Source organism: Pseudorasbora parva, chromosome 15 (assembly GCF_024679245.1).
Source record: "Pseudorasbora parva isolate DD20220531a chromosome 15, ASM2467924v1, whole genome shotgun sequence".
In the NCBI taxonomy this organism is placed as follows: Eukaryota; Metazoa; Chordata; class Actinopteri; order Cypriniformes; family Gobionidae; genus Pseudorasbora; species Pseudorasbora parva.
This window is the reverse complement of record NC_090186.1, coordinates 19277135-19293930: the sequence shown is the minus strand read 5'-3', so window position 1 is coordinate 19293930 and position 16796 is coordinate 19277135. Positions and strand designations below refer to the sequence as shown.

Sequence of the window (16796 nt, the reverse complement as noted above, 5' to 3'; positions counted from 1 at the left end):
CGCCATATGCCGCACAGTAAACAGTAAATCTAATAACCATACAGGCAAAACGTTTTTTCTTCAAGAATGAAAGAAGTGGCATCGATGTGTTGCTGTAAAACTGCAACAACAAAAGCGCAAATAGGCTACTTAACCTTCCATAAACACAGACTTTACACAGAAAGAAAAATAGCTACTTACTCCAACCTACGGTGAAGTGATTAACAACGTTTAAACACAAATTTTGTTGATTAATCATATGTTTGGCAACGTTATTCTCTAAGGTTAATATTCAACGGTTATAGTAGGGTACATGAAAAATGTACCGTGCGTCAAATGACCGCACGTCAATACATGCTGCTTTCAACAGGATGTGAGTGAAATGGAAATAGCGATCTAAATTTTGGGGTGGCACCCAGGGTGGCCTGTCAAATGTCAAGGTGTCCAATGCCACCCGCATCCCTCTGGCTCCGCCACTGGGTGTCAGCAGTTCGTTTGGCAGTAAATAAGGATCTAATCCTAAAGACAAGTATCTATTTTCTTTAAGTATGTAAATACCGTTGCTATTGACGTTTCGTCAGTGGTGAGAAGTGCTATTTTGGCGTGTGAAATCTTTCCGATCATAGATATAGCCTACATAATAATGTAATCATGTAATTATTATGTACATCTCGTTCAGATGGGTCTGTCTGCGGTCTGCAAGACTGAACGTGACTGAAACCCATGAATAGCCTTTAAAAAAAATCTAATTTCACCATGTTTTTTGGAGTAAAAGGACCTATAACTCATGATAGGAATGATATATCAACAAATCCCTCTGTAAAAGCCTTAATATAGAATATAGTTAAGTATAAGTCCTGAAAATTTGGTACTTGAAGGTGCTACTGAAGTGAATACATCAGACTGTGAGTGTGAGAAAAAATATTGTAACCGTTAAGTCAAATATCCAAATGTTAGTTTTATATATTATATATCCCGTCACTGATTACATACCCCTCCAGTGGGCGTAGTTCTTAGTGTAATATAACATGTCGTGCAGGGCCGGCGTTTGCTGTAGGCGAGCTAGGCGGTTGCCTAGGGCGACAATTGTGTTGGGGGCGCAAGCATAGATATGTATACGTATCTGTGAGCGCAAACGCCCTCTAGTGCCACCCATTACTTCCCATTAATCGGAACAAAGCGAAACACAGCATAATGTTTATTAAACATGATCATCATAGGGTGCCCCCTCAGCCACATGTTTAATTATTTATCAACCTGATTATTAGTCTAAACCGGATACACAGGGATGGAAAAAGAGAAAGGAATAAGATCAAAAGAAAGCCCTGTATAGAGGTTAGTCTTCTTATCTCAGCCAATAAGTTGTCAAACAAAATCACCTAGTTCTTTACCGTGTCTAGAGTGTAGGGGTAAGACGCATGTCTTCAGGTTTTGATGCTAATCGATCAGAGGTTCGAATCCGTCTTTTGCTACACTCGCTCTATTCCCTTTTCCCATCACATATCAGATCAGAAAGGCATTTATTTTCAATAAAAATTGAGAAAATATTAGAAAAGCGTCTAGCATGTGTTTAATAATAAGTATTTCTCAGTTAGGAGTAGGTAAACTAAACAGACATGTGCTGAATTAGAGATGATAAAAATGAGTGGGTTGCGGGGCGCAAAACTCCATCTCGCCTAGGGCAACCAAAGCGCTAGAGCCGGACCTGATGTCGCATTTGTTTTTTGGGTCAACAGCTTATAAAAAAATTCTGGGTTTTTGGTTCTGTTTTTTTTTTTTTTTTTTTAGCTTGCTGTACACATTGTCACATAAGCTTTTACACATTGTTTTTTGTTATAAGTCAGAAAAGACAAGGAGGCTGCTTCACACAATACAGAGTCAACGGAGACGGTTGGTTTGTAAACACAAATCACAAAAACTGCAAACGAACTGTCCTTGTTATTTGTATGTCCATTTATAACTAATTGAATCTAATTTGCTGACGGGGTTTCATCGTCTAATCTGTTGTTGTTTACTTTCTTTTGACTAGCTCGTGCAATTGACAGCCGTTGCCGTTTTGGAGCTGATTTCGGCATTGTCTGCATTTTCTCTCAGGTGGAGAATAAACAAGGAAGCTGCAGCGCGTATCACATCAAACGTGAGAACCAATCACGTCGGAAATTCACATTGTCCAATCAGATGTGGTTTCCAGCTGCAGATTCCCCATCAAACTTTCGCTGTTGGTTATTTCTAAAAAGGAAATCCCTATATTTGGATTAGACAGTGCTGTGTATGAGACAGAGCTATACAATGATTCCAGGCATGACATGCTTCTGTGAATGAAGCCAGCACGGGAGCTCGTGTTAGGATACAAACTTTTGGTGATTTCAGGTAGAAACCTAAAGGCGCAAACTAACCACCTAAATGTCTAATGTTGACATATTTTTTTTTATTTTGACATGAAAGCTTACATGTTAAAGGAGCAAACTGGCTCAAAATCTCAAACTTGAAAACTGCATGAAAGTTCAACTGCTGTGTCTTGCCTTAAAATAAAGTATTTTTATTTATTTGTATATTTTAGGTGTGAGTAAGTGTGCAACTGTATGCAACATGCAATTCCTCTCTTAGTATTTCATCATCTTCCTCATTTTCTCTCATCTAGCTCACCTTTCTCTTGCCCTCAATGATGGAGAAGGGTGTTGTGATGGAGGGCCACTTGTTTCTGGGGGGTGGAGGCTTCTCACAGTTCCACAGCACTAAAATCTGAAAACACATTAAAACACACAAGCACTTCAATACACACGCAAAACATGATTATGCTTTAAGCTGTACAAATGTTTGTAGATGCAGGTGTGAATTATTGCTGCCTACATGCTGAAAGTAATCAAAACAAAACCCATACTCATTTATTAGTGCAGAAAATATAGGTGTGAGAGCCTCCAAACAAACAAAAAAGGATCTAGAGACCTTTCATTTTTAGAAACTGCGCTAATTAAAAGCATTTGGAGATAAAGCCTAATGTTAGCCTTAGCCCTTGTGAAAAAGAAGTGTGCTTGGTTGTACTGAATGTGCAATTATAGTTTATTTCAAATCTTAAAAGTAGGGCTGTCAATCGAGTCAAATATTTAATCTCGATTAGTCGCATGATTGTCATGAGTTAACTCGTGATTAATCGTAACTTAATCGCACATTTGGATCAGTTCTAAATGTATCTTGAATTAAGTTTAAATTACATTTTTAACACTCTAATCAACATGGTTATAGGCAAATATGCGTGCTTTATGCAACTGTGCGTTTATTATTAGTGAAACCCTATTTATTCAATAATAATCAATAATACAGCATGAAGACGAGACATGTATCAAAGGTCATAGATGTTTATCAAAGAACTTGTTAATGTCTCTTAAGCCTAAGCTGAAAAATTCAGAATAAGCAGTGATTTCTCTCATTTTAAGAATATAAATAAAGGGAGTTTTTACACTGGCAGTTTAGTTCAGAACAGGGCATAGTTCGTAGGAAAAATTGGTAATGTGAAAGCTGTCATGCGGTTATTAACACATTAATTTTGACAGCCCTACTTAAAAGCATATTTCCATATAGTAATGACATTAAAGTAATTTGTTTGAAATGAGGTAAAAAAAATAACAAAATACTGATCGGTTAGTGTCTTAAGACATCAATGTGTCGCCACGAGCTTCAGGGTTTAATATGGATTCATGTGCTTTTTAATCATAGAAAAACACCCCATTGACATGCATTATATGAGCTCCGGTTCGGAGTTAAAATCTTCATTCGTGTTCTACTGAAGAAACAAACACACTTATATCTTGGATGCCCTGGGGGAAGCAGATAAACATAACATTTACATTTTGGGTGAACTATCCCTTTAATTGTAAATAACATGCAATTAAGTGTTACACATTATTCACACTTCTTTTTTAAGGGTGCACATGATCATTAACACTGTTTGGCACTGACTATTATACAATTTAGCATCTATCTAATATGAATTAAACAGATTTCTGCTATAGGAGTAAATAGGAGTAAAGAGAGTGAAGCTAACATTATCTGCCACGTCAGATACTGCAATCATACGAGTGTTTTGGAAATCCAGACTTTTATTTGTTTCACACTATTAGTCTTTACCAACATAGAGGGACATAATAAAAAATGATGTGTGGAAAACCATGTAAAAAATCGTGGACATTCTAAATGAGTTATGCATTGATAATCATTCATCTTGTTCATGAGATGATGCATTAGGCATTGCTGCAATTAATATACCAACACTTTCCCCTCCAGAATGTTAAAGGAACAGCACAGCCATATATATATATATATATATATATATATATATATATATATATATATATATATATATATATATATATATATATATATATATATATATATATATATATATATATATATATATATAATGGTAGAGTTGTCATTTTCTTTCATTATTTTCTCTTATGTTCTCACCTGCGCACAGAACTTGGACTTGGCGACTGCATGGATCAGCTTGAATAAGGGCTGCTGTTGGGACTGTAGAGGTGTGACCGCTTGAATGACGGCTGTAAACTCCTGAGATGGACTCTTACCTGCAGAAATACAAGTGTGAATGGCAGAAATTACTAGTCCTTTTGGATCGTCTATATTTGTCTGTGCATTTCTGTGCGTAATTCATGAACCACAAGAAAATTTAATTTTCACACACTGCAGAGTAGCCTTTATGAAATTAGTCTTCAACGGCATCAGTCTCCGGTGTGTAACATCTCTCTGCGTTGGTATTCGTTTGCTTTATGGCAGCTGTTCAAAGAGAGCACCTGTTTATCTTTGTTCCTCTGCAGGGATTCGCTTCATTTATCTACGTTTGCGACTGCGACTCCAGAAAGCCGACAGCAACATTAAGTCTCTATTACATCACAATAAAGGTTACTACAAAGAACGAAAAAGAACCAGAGAGGATAAAACTAGTAAAATGAATTGATCAAAGCTTTGAAGCTTTTCTGGTTCAGCAATAAACAAAAGGAGAAGTTCATAATATATCACAGTGACAGTAATTACGTTTAGACAGAACATCTATTATCCCTATTTCCTCTCTGCAGGGATTCAAACTCTATAAAACAGAACAAAACAAGAACATGCAAACACACGCACAGCCTGAAAGATATGAACAAACAGGCCACACACACAGACCACACAGAAACAAGCTGCACACAAACATAGATAACCACTAATAAGCCTATTCACACAAGTACTTTTGGTTTGATTCTAAAATGCATTACATGAATCTATTGTTAATGATACATCCGGACTGTGGTCACATCTGGAAGAACACTCATAAGAGGCCATTTGGTTCACTGTTGAAACACACACACACACACACACACACACACACACACACACACACACACACACACACACACACACACACACACACACACACACACACACACACACACACACACACACACACACACACACACACACACACACACACACACACACACACACACACACACACACACACACACACACACTTTACATTTTGAAATATGGGGACATGGCCAATCTCCTTGTAATACCTATGCCATACCCCATTATCTGTGTCCTGATATTTCAGGATACACCCAGTGCCCACACACACACACACACGCACGCACGCACGCACGCACGCACGCACGCACGCACGCACGCACGCACGCACGCACGCACACACACACACACACACACACACACACACACACACACACACACACACACACACACAATGAAACAGGCTCTCTCAGCACGACTAATTAAAGTAATAATGATGAAAAAAAAGCTTGAAATGTATCACATTTTTCTTTTGATTTGTTCGTTGTGCTCGAAAAACACCACAGTATTAATATTGTCACATAATGAACACTAATTATGATGAAAACCATCTCATTTGCCCTACCATTAACCTACTGATGCATTAATTATTAAATCTCAAAGGAAAACATCTTAAGGTTTTTTATTACTTCAGAGCAAAGAAATAATTATTATAATATGAGAATATAAACTTCAAGAAAGTTAGAGGAGACCTCTTTTGAAAAAGTGCACTTGAATGTGAACTTCAAATCATAAAAAATGCTGTACTTGTAGAGAATATAATGTTAATTAAATAAAAGGCAGCTTAAGTTAACTTGAAGAGAGTTTACATTAATGACTGTTTCTTAACAATTAAGTATAAAATAACAGTTTTACTTTGAAGTACATTTTAAATCATTATATTTTAATAAGCTGTTGTCAAGAAATACTCTTATTTTGATGTGTTGACTAACACACTAAAAGCACATGCAAACTACTGCAAACTTTAATTCAATATTACATTAAAAGTTCATCCATTTCAGATGTTCTAAATCACAACTGCATTCTTAGAAATGTGTAATTAAAAACATATTTAATTACATGACATTAACTTATATTTTAGTTTACCATAAGTGCGTGTCAGTACATTCAGCAATGCATTTTATCCCTATTATTTTAAATTAAACCATTGTCCTGTCCCACATATACATACATGTACTTATTATAGTAAACACAATTACAGTGTAATAACTAGGTACTAACCCTGAATCTATCCTTAAACCTCACCTTAACCCATGTAGTTACTTTATATTAACCAGAACTTTCTAAGATAAGTACACTATAAGTTCATGTGCACATACTGTAAAATAAAGTGCAAATGCATTTAATATAAATTTGAAATACAATACCATTGAAAATAGTACATTTACGTACAAGCCTTTCCAAGCTCATGTTTTAAGTGACCACTCACTGACAACCACCCTGATGTGACAGGAAATGGTATTATAAATTGCAGAACTGTGTACGAAGGAATCAAGAACTGTGTAATTATGTATGCAAGTCACAACATCTATAACATTTTCAAAGAAAGACAGGGACAGAGCAAACCATTGGCGCAATCCACTGGTCATGTTGGATGATATCTCATTGCCTAATAAACAGCATGTATCGCAGGTAGCCGGATTTATAGTGTTGCCCTGGCTGAGCGAATCACACCGTATATCATGGCACAGTGAAGTTCTCTCAAGTTATGGCCACAGACAGGGAGTCTAAACTGCCCTGTCATCAAAATTATGGAAAGTGAGACTAACAACGCCTGTGACAGCAGAGTATAGGCCATCTATCAATCCTGCAATACAAATTTACTGCTGACATGTGAAGCCCAGGGACAAATCCATCACAACCCCCTACATGTGCATGCAAGCACACACAGGCCAGACTTAGGGAGGAATATGGTGGACACATATGTTCACCATCCACTATGAGATTACACACACACACACACACACACACACACACACACACACACACACACACACACACACACACACACACACACACACACACACACACACACACACACACACACACACACACACACACACACACACACACACAGACTGCTTGGAGGGGAACCAACATCTCTCTGAGTTATGATTTCATTTTCACTGCAACAAAGTTTTACGGCAATGAGCTGGAGGTGATAAAGAGACACACACACTCACCGAGTGTCGAGTAGTAGAAGGGGAAGAGGGTGAGGTCACTAGAGAACTCAGGAAGTGCGTAGAGTCCTCCAGGCAAAGAATTCCACATCAACCTGCTCCTGGACATGTGCGTCCGTATCCTGTCATGGATAATCTGAAAAAAAAGCACATAAATAATCTTTAATATATACATTCAAATATTAATATACATCAGTATTTACAAGTGGCAATTTCCATTATAGATGCTGTGATTAACTTATCAAAAAAAGTGTTGAGATTGTCTGTTCTCATTGTCATAATTTCCCATTAAGGCTACACTATGTAACTTTTTCGTCCACTAGAGGGCACCTATTCAAAACAAAGGCATAGTTTGATGACGCCAGGTTTGAGCTCAGAATCTTGGGACATGTAGTCTTCAGCTCACAGCCAGTGGAAAAGAATCAGGATAGGACTCAGGCAGAAATCATGTTCATGGACGTGATTATTAAAGTTACTGTAGTATGAAGCAGGATAGAGTGTTGAGGAGCTGAGCAAGGACGCTAGAGCGATTGTTACGCAAACACACACCTTGTGAGCAGCGGGACTTTCATTATACAGTCGCCGGCACCATTTCCGCTTTTCCGGTCATGAGTATGAGGTAACGCAGCTCTGTTTATAATATTAGATACATTTAAAGGGATAGATCAACAAAAAAAAGGAAAATGTTATGTTTATCTGCTTATCCCCAGTCAAGGGCGTAGGTTTGGTCTCAGCTTTGGTGGGGACATCCCACCAGGTTTACCCAGATTATAGTCTATTATTTATTACTGAGTATGGAAATGCACCATAGTTTAGGAATGAATACGATTATTAATTTATGAGGCTTTTCAGCCCAATCAAGTACCATAATAATAATAAAACAAAATACTCTTTAATTGTCAAGTTGATAAATGATTTTCAAAACTGATTTGGAAAAAAACACAACATGCACACAAAATTACTTATTTTCAATATAAAAATGATTGTGGCCTGGATATTTTTTTTACCTCTTATCACATAAAGACATGTCAAAGATTAGTAACAACTTTAGATTTGATGCATTGTTAGTTTTTGTACAGGATCAGTTTTTGTTTCTCCCTCATTTACTGTTCGTGGCTGTTTTTGCCCTTATTGACTTCCATTATAACCTCATTTTTTGATTGTAAAGCCATAATGCTATAGAATCATGCACAATCACTTTTATATTGAAAATATGTTATTTTGTGTACGTTTTTTTTCCCAAATCAGCTTTGAATCAGTTTTTGAAAATCATTTATGAACTTGGCATTTAAAGAGTGATAGTATTGATAAGAGTGACAATTAAACAATGACAACGGCTCAACAATAAACATGGAATCAAGTAGGCCTATGCAAGCTTGCAACAGAACACATTTTATATTATTTTACATTTGATTATTTTATTTATTTCTAAAGAACTCTTTAGTAGCCTAAATTGGTGCACTTTAAAGGGATGGCTCACCCACAAATAAAAATTCTGTCATCATTTACTCTCCCTCATGATGTTCCAAACCTGTATGAGTTGCTTTCTTCTGCTGAACACAGATATTTTGAAGAAAGTTTGTAACCAGGCTGCTTTGGGGGCACCATTTACTTCCATGGTAGGAATTCAACTTAATAAAGAAATGTATACAGGTTTGGAACAACTTGAGGGTGAGGAAATTGACAGATTTTTAATTTTTGGGTGCACTGTCTCTTTAAGCAGTCATTTTGAACCAGTAACCACTTTACTGACAAAAATGTTCTGAAATTCAAAAATTAAATTACATTTTCTTTATTAATTTACTATTATGACTATATTATTATGCAATTATTTGTCCAATTTTTATCTAAATATTTTTTAAATGTCAAACTTTATATGACAGGATTATTTATTATTAATTTAGCCTATAGCTAAATGATAAATTAATAACATTAATTAGGCTATAATCTATTAATTAACCGGTCTAATGTCTAGAAAAATAAGTCTGCCAAGCTTTGATATTGTATGGAACATTACATTAATATATTTATCCATTAAAAAAACAACAGGCCTACCTAGAAGCACGGATGTGTCCGTCATCGCTGCTGCTTTCAGTCAGACAGTCTGAGACACTGAAATGCTTCTCTGCAAAGGTTGCAGTTTGTCTTAGGTTCATTGTTAGTTACTGGACAGACCCACTGATACCTTTTTTTCTATTCAGCCCTATATCTGGAAATCCTCTTGCGTTTAAACGGTGGACGTGAGCTCGCCATGTTTTTTAAAAAACACGCAAGTTTACAGCGCATGTTCTAGAGACTCCGTCGCTATGGCAAGCCGCTAAAACGCAATCTTGTGCATCGCGTCCCGTATTGGTTTGATACAGCGGGATGCGTCATTTTGCTTGTAAATACGGGGTGATACGGAATCTATCCATATAGCAGCACAAAGGAGTTTGCTAAAATATTGTTGGGGACAATTTTGCCATCTTAAAATATTGATTGGGACTAGTACCTAGCGTCCCCCCCTAAACCTACGCCCATGCCCCCAGGGCATCCAAGATGTAGGTGTCTTTGTTTGTTCAGTAGAACACAAATTAAGATTTTTAACTGATTTTAATTTTTAACCGTTGCTAGTATAATGCATGCCAATGGGGTCTAATTAGAATTAGCAATTTTCTCACAATTTACAAACAGTTGGAAACATTTGGGCTCAAGAAGTGTGTGGGCTTGTAAGAACTCAACTGAACAAAATATGTAACACTTGCCTATATAGTGTTTTTTGGATATTTTACTGCAAAAATACTATAGTGCACCTTTAAGGACCCGTTTTTGACTTGGTTACAAATTGTAACCAGTCACAGTTTTGCTGTGCACATAAATGCGTTGTTCAATCACAGGCATTTCAACTAGCCTACAAACCAATAATAATAATAATAATAATAATAATAATAATAATAATAATAATAATAATAATAATACAAATTGAAAGTTCTAATGAGTGATGAATAAGGTGAACAACTGATCATGGAAATATATATATATATATATATATATATATATATATATATATATATATATATATATATATATATATATATATATATGTGTGTGTGTGTGTGTGTGTGTGTGTGTGTGTGTGTGTGTGTGTGTGTGTGTGTGTGTAATTAACGTTAAAATTAGCATTGTATTGTTCATTCTTAGGTCGTGACTATACTTAATACTCCTATTATATACACTCACCTTAAGGATTATTAGACCCCACCGGGTACCACTCATCTCCACTACACATAGGAAAAAGAGGCTACAATTTGCACAAGCTCACAAAAATTGGACAGTCGAAGATTGGAAAACTGTTGCATGGTCTGATGAGTCTTGATTTCTGCTGAGATTCAGATGGTAGAGTCAGAATTTGGCATAAACAGAATGAGAGCATGGATCTATAATGCCCTTTGGCATCGTTTAATTGCCACGTCCTACCTGAGCATTGTTTCTGACCATGTCTATCCCTTTATGACCACCATGTACCCATCCTCTGATGGCTACTTTTATCAGGATAATGCACCATGTCACAAAGTTTAAATAATTTCAAATTGGTTTCTTGAACATGACAATGAGTTCACTGTACTAAAATGGTCCCCACAGTCACCAGATCTCAACCCAATAGAGCATCTTTGGGATGTGGTGGAACGGGAGCTTCATGCCCTGGATGTACATCCCACAAATCTCCATCAACTGCAAGATGCTATCCTATCAATATGGGCCAACATTTCTAAAGAATGTTTTCAGCACCTTGTTGAATCAATGCCATGTAGAATTAAGGCAGTTCTGAAGGCAAAAGGGGGTCAAACAATATAATAGTAATAGTCTATTAGTGTTCCTAATAATCCTTTAGGTGTGTGTGTGTGTGTGTGTGTGTGTGTGTGTGTGTGTGTGTGTGTGTGTGTGTGTGTGTGTGTGTGTGTGTGTGTGTGTGTGTGTGTGTGTGTGTGTGTTTATTTGGTGATTAAAGTTAGTTTGAATGTTTGCCGGTTCCCGAACTTCGTTACAGGTTGATTTGTACACTGTCATGGATTATAAGATAATAAAGTTATGATTTTAAAATAGATTCTTCTCAAATCAATATTTCATGTCCCCTTTCTTATTTATTGTATGTTGTAAAAAGCTGTGTAATAAGGGATACCACTGCACATTATCCTTTAAATGTCTATCTTCTTTAAACTCATTCATTCATCTAGGCTCAAAGCTGCAAGTTAGGATTTTTGGTAACACTTTATTTTAAGGTTCAGTTATTAAAGCAGCACTTGGCAACTTTTGCTCTCGGGGTCCCCCTACAGTTGGGAAAAAATAATGTCCTCAACTACTGTTGTAAGATCTGTCATCCTACAAAAGCGGATGCCATCGCGCGTGCATATGTTGACATGACTACCCTGATAGCCCTGAAATGAAAGCTTTAGCATAAGTTCTGCTGGGAAGACTCAATTACTACGTCACTTAATGCCTTCACTCTAATCCAATTATATTCTCATGCTCACGGTATAAAGGCTCTGTACTTACACATGTTTGAGTTCGCAGATACTGAAGTGACGATTACCCCCATCCTCCCCACCACCACCAGGATGGCCCTGTCCATACCCTACCGGGGGGTCGGCTGCGCCCCTGCCCTCGTCTTCAGGCAGGAATTGCAGATCCGAGACCCTCGGATTATGCTCTTCGGACGGGGCCTACGCCAAAATGACTCTGTACACTATCAGCTTGCTGAGCTGTTAATAAATGCACTATTGTTAATATATTTCTCCCCGAGTCTTTCTGGTAGAACTAGTAATGCGCGGGTCGTCTCATAACCCGCGGACCCCGTATGTCTATTTAATGGTCGCGGGTGCGGGTCGGGTTGTAAAAATATATACAGTGGTGCGGGGCGGGCCAAATAACTTCATAAAAGCGGGTTGGTGCAGCACTAACAGTTACCCTGACCTGAACATTGCAGCAGTTCACATGCAGGTGTTCTTCTGGCGTTGCGTGTGAAATGTCTTCATCCCAGGTACAGTCAGTGGCATATGTTTCAGCATGTCATATGAATATAATTTCATGGGTTTAATTTTTTTCAAACGCCAAATAATCACGATGCTCACGTTTACAAGCCAACGTCATTATAGTAGTCTATTGGTTACCGTTTTACAGAATCTATATGATACTTCAGTTCAATGTTTGAGTGGTAGGTAATCACCATAACAAGCATGACAGCATCGGTCGGGCACGCCTCCTTCAGCTCACGCCAACGAGCAAACGCTTGTCCAATGTTGATCCTCGTACTGCCTTTAATCCCATCACTTTTTCGTTTCCTCTTATTGCTTTTCTCCAACAAAACCTTTTCTTTCTTATTTGTCTGTGCTGCTTCGGACATGACTATATTATCCGACGAACAAAGTTGGGCTTGCACGGCCGAATTTAAGGAAGTGTGGGTGTTGGTGGAAGTGACGTATATGCCCTAAAGCAGTCGAATTTTGTAGTTCTTTTTGTTCTTGGGTTACTACCCGAAACCCGAAGTTTAAAAGTACGATTAAAAACGATACAGACCCCATCAAGCTATGGCAGACGTGTCATTCAACCTATTGTAAGTCGATGCATCATCACAAGAGTCTTGAAAATATATTATGAAGGTTGAAAATTACCTAGTGCTGATTTAACTATTAACTAGTTGCTTATTAGCATGAATATTACTAGGAAATTGGCTGTTTATTAGTACTTATAAAGCACATATTACATTTACATTTACATTTAATCATTTAGCAGACGCTTTTATCCAAAGCGACTTACAAAAAAGGGTAGAGCAATAGAAGCAACGAAACAAACAAGCCCAACAACCTGTAAGAGCTGTAAGAAATCTCAATTAATTAGCACAGTACACAACTTTTTTTTTTTTTTATATAGCCAGCTACAACAAATACTCACGTACGGAAAATACAGAACACTGGATTTTGATAGCTATGATAACAACCCATTAGGACTAAGGCTGATGCCCCAACTGTTGTCATTTCATATTAAAGGGGGGGTGAAACACTCAGTTTCAGTCAATCTCATGTCAATCTTGAGTACCTATAGAGTAGTATTGCATCCTTCATATATCCGAAAAGTTTTTAGTATTATTATATTTATAAAAGAAATATAGGCTGTACCAAGTCCTTCCGGAAAAAAACGAGCGCCTGGAGGCGTATCGTGTGGGCGGAGCTAAAGAATGACGAGCACACCCAAAGCGTCCTCAAACGTGGAGAAACCCAAGATTCAGCTAATACGTGATCCAGAATCAGGCTGAAATAAATTGAACAGGAGAAACAGCAACAGCAGGACGTCCGTCTCTGTGGTATGTACTGTATTTAGTGCCCTGACAACATTTGTGTGTCTTTACTCGCAGTTTATGAGGACATGATTTGGTTTATGGACTATTGTATGCGACTAAACCTTAGCAGTAGCAAGCAAAATGGTTTTGCACGTCAGACTAGTGTAACGTTATACAAACAATGGAGTCCGTTAGCGCATTTGAATGACGAAGCATGCGATCGTGTCGAAAACACACTTCTTTGGTATGATTTGGTGAAGTCCTGTGACAGCAGTGACCGTGGAAATCCGCGATGTTGTGAAGCTTCCCATCATTTCTGCGTTCAAATCGGTTCAAATGCAGCGCTGCCTTCCGGGAATGCTGTGCTGAAGCGTTGATATCACCCATAGGAATAAAGTGGAGCGGGGGCGCGGCGCGTCATAAGTGTTCACAGACGAGTGGATCTGCATCTGAGCAAGTGTTTATGGGCGTGCATTTCCTCTCTCGCTCTAGTCACGTGTATAAAATGTTACTTAAATATATATATATATATATATATATATATATATATATATATATATATATATATATATATATATATATATATATATATATATTCAGAATCAAAAATAGATGATAAAAAATAGGAAAAAACATGACTGACCATCCATGACATGAACTCAGTATTGTTCATTATTAGTTCACACGAACCCAATGCATAAACAAATATAACATTATTATAAAGTGTTCCCAAAAAAGAGATCTCAACATAAAAATATAACCTTTCAAACTAGACGTCTTTGAAGCCAGCTTTGTGTGATTATGCCTCAAAAATAAAAAATCAACATGGTTTGACCATCCTATCAGTCTTCACAGCCAACACCCAGACAGCATTCTCAACAGTATGCACACAGGCCTAATTACTCAAATTAAACACATTAATCTCATTTTATTACAAGACCAATTAATCACAATCTGCCTCACCCTCATCACAACAGGGTGTGTGAGATCTTTATGCCAAAAATAACCTGTAAAACACACGCGCACACACACACACACACACACACACACACACACACACACACACACACACACACACACACACACACACACACACACACACACACACACACACACACACACACACACACACACACACACACACACACACACACACGCACACACACTTTTTACTACAGTATGTGTCCTGATTCCTTCTCAACTGGGCTTGATTTGTTCTGGCTCTCCAGAGTCTAGAAATGCACAAGCCAATTACAGTCAACTACAGACTAAAACCCTCATGTCAGGTAGCATGTGTGTTTGTGTATCTCTGTGCATTAACAAGCTGATGTTTTGATGCGCTGTAAGTGTAGCAGTTTTGTCCGATCCACACAGCAAGTGAAGTATCTCTCAGCTCTTGTGCTGTTGAGCAGGGAAATGAACTTAACATGGCATATGTTCTAGAGGAAGTGCCAGGAAAACCGAGTCCACGGAGAGGGCATTTGATCTGTGTGGTTAATTAGGCAGCATTTATTGCTGCGTGCAAACACACTACGCATGCACAAGTGTTGAAAGACTCATAGTTTCACACGTTCACACTTACAAATAATCAAATAGAATTTAACTTATTTGGGGTGCTGTCCGAGGGGAGGGATCAGAGCTCGAAATTTCGGCCCGAACCCAGAGTACTCCGCTTGTATTCCTGGTTAGGATAGTAACCAGGCAAGTGTGAGGAGACGGGGAGGTGATGGGGTTCAAAAAACTGTAGAGGAACAGAGGTGAGTCAGCTATGTGTGTGTGTATATGTGTATGTATGTATGTTTGCATGTGTGTATGCATATATATCACCTAAAAGATTATTAGGAACACCTGTTCAATTTCACATTAATGCCATTATCTAATCAACCAATCAAATTGCAGTTGCTTAAATGCATTTAGGGGTGTGGTCCTGGTCACAATCTCCTGAACTCCAAACTGAATTTCAGAAGATCCACTGAGGATCCTGTTGAAAGTGCCCTAGTTATTGGCGATTCTATTACACGGAACGTGAAAATAGAGACACCAGCCACCATAGTCACATGTTTACCAGGAGCCAGAGCGCTTGACATCAAAGCAAATTTAAAAGTGCTGGCTAAAGCTAACTGTAAATTCTCTAAGATTATTATTCACGTTGGCACTAATGATGTTCGACTTCGGCAGTCGGAGATCACCAAAATTAACATTAAAAAGGTGTGTAAACTCGCAAGTACGATGTCAAAGGCAGTATTTTTCTCTGGTCCCCTCGCTGCTAAAAGGAGTGATGAAATAGTTAGCAGATTATCATCGCTGAATGGCTGGTTGTCTAAGTGGTGTCTGCAAAATAACATAGGGTTCATAGACAATTGGAAAGGTTTTTGGGGCAGACCTGACCTGTTGAAGATAGACGGCATTCATCCCTCCTGGGCTGGTGCTGCACTTCTCTCTAGTAATTTGGCATATCTCGGATTGATGAGAATTTAACATATTTCCTCAACTAGGATTTCTTAGGACTTTTAGTATGTTGTTCTGGACATCTCATAGAAAAGATCTAAGCTGAAAAAAAACTTTTACAATTAGTTCTATTTTTGGCTCCAAAATGAGTTACTTTGCCTGGACTAAGAGCTGTCAGTCAATAAATAAGAAAACAAAGTAACGTTTAACAGTTGAAAAAGTTACGATACATTGTTGTAAATTTGTAAGTAATGCGTTACTTTAAAACAGGATTATGTAGCTCATGTTACTATAATGCCTTACCCCAAAACTGCTTATTGTGATTGTTATTTTATTTGTTTCAAGGATTTACATGTGATCTTCGCATAACACGCTCTACCATCAATGTTGAATACAAGCTGTTTCTTTTTTCAGTTTTTTTTCTTTTTTTTCTTCCTTTTTTAAATCCATTGGTATAACTGAAGTCCTAATCATTTTAAAACATTTGTCTGAAGTGCAAATCATTTCTTTAAAAG

General features: G+C 37.6%; 1 protein-coding gene across 1 annotated transcript in view; it reads right to left on the bottom strand.

Moving 5' to 3' along the window:
* The window catches only part of LOC137041243 (exostosin-1), a 448506-nt gene that overhangs the window by 47023 nt on the left and 384687 nt on the right, over positions 1-16796 (bottom strand). Inside the window, exons 6-8 of the mRNA XM_067417291.1 lie at positions 7524-7656; positions 4444-4562; positions 2626-2721 (exon numbers count right to left, since the gene is read on the bottom strand). Of these exons, the coding sequence (XP_067273392.1) occupies positions 2626-2721; positions 4444-4562; positions 7524-7656 (348 nt within the window). The remainder of the gene's footprint in view (positions 1-2625; positions 2722-4443; positions 4563-7523; positions 7657-16796) is intronic.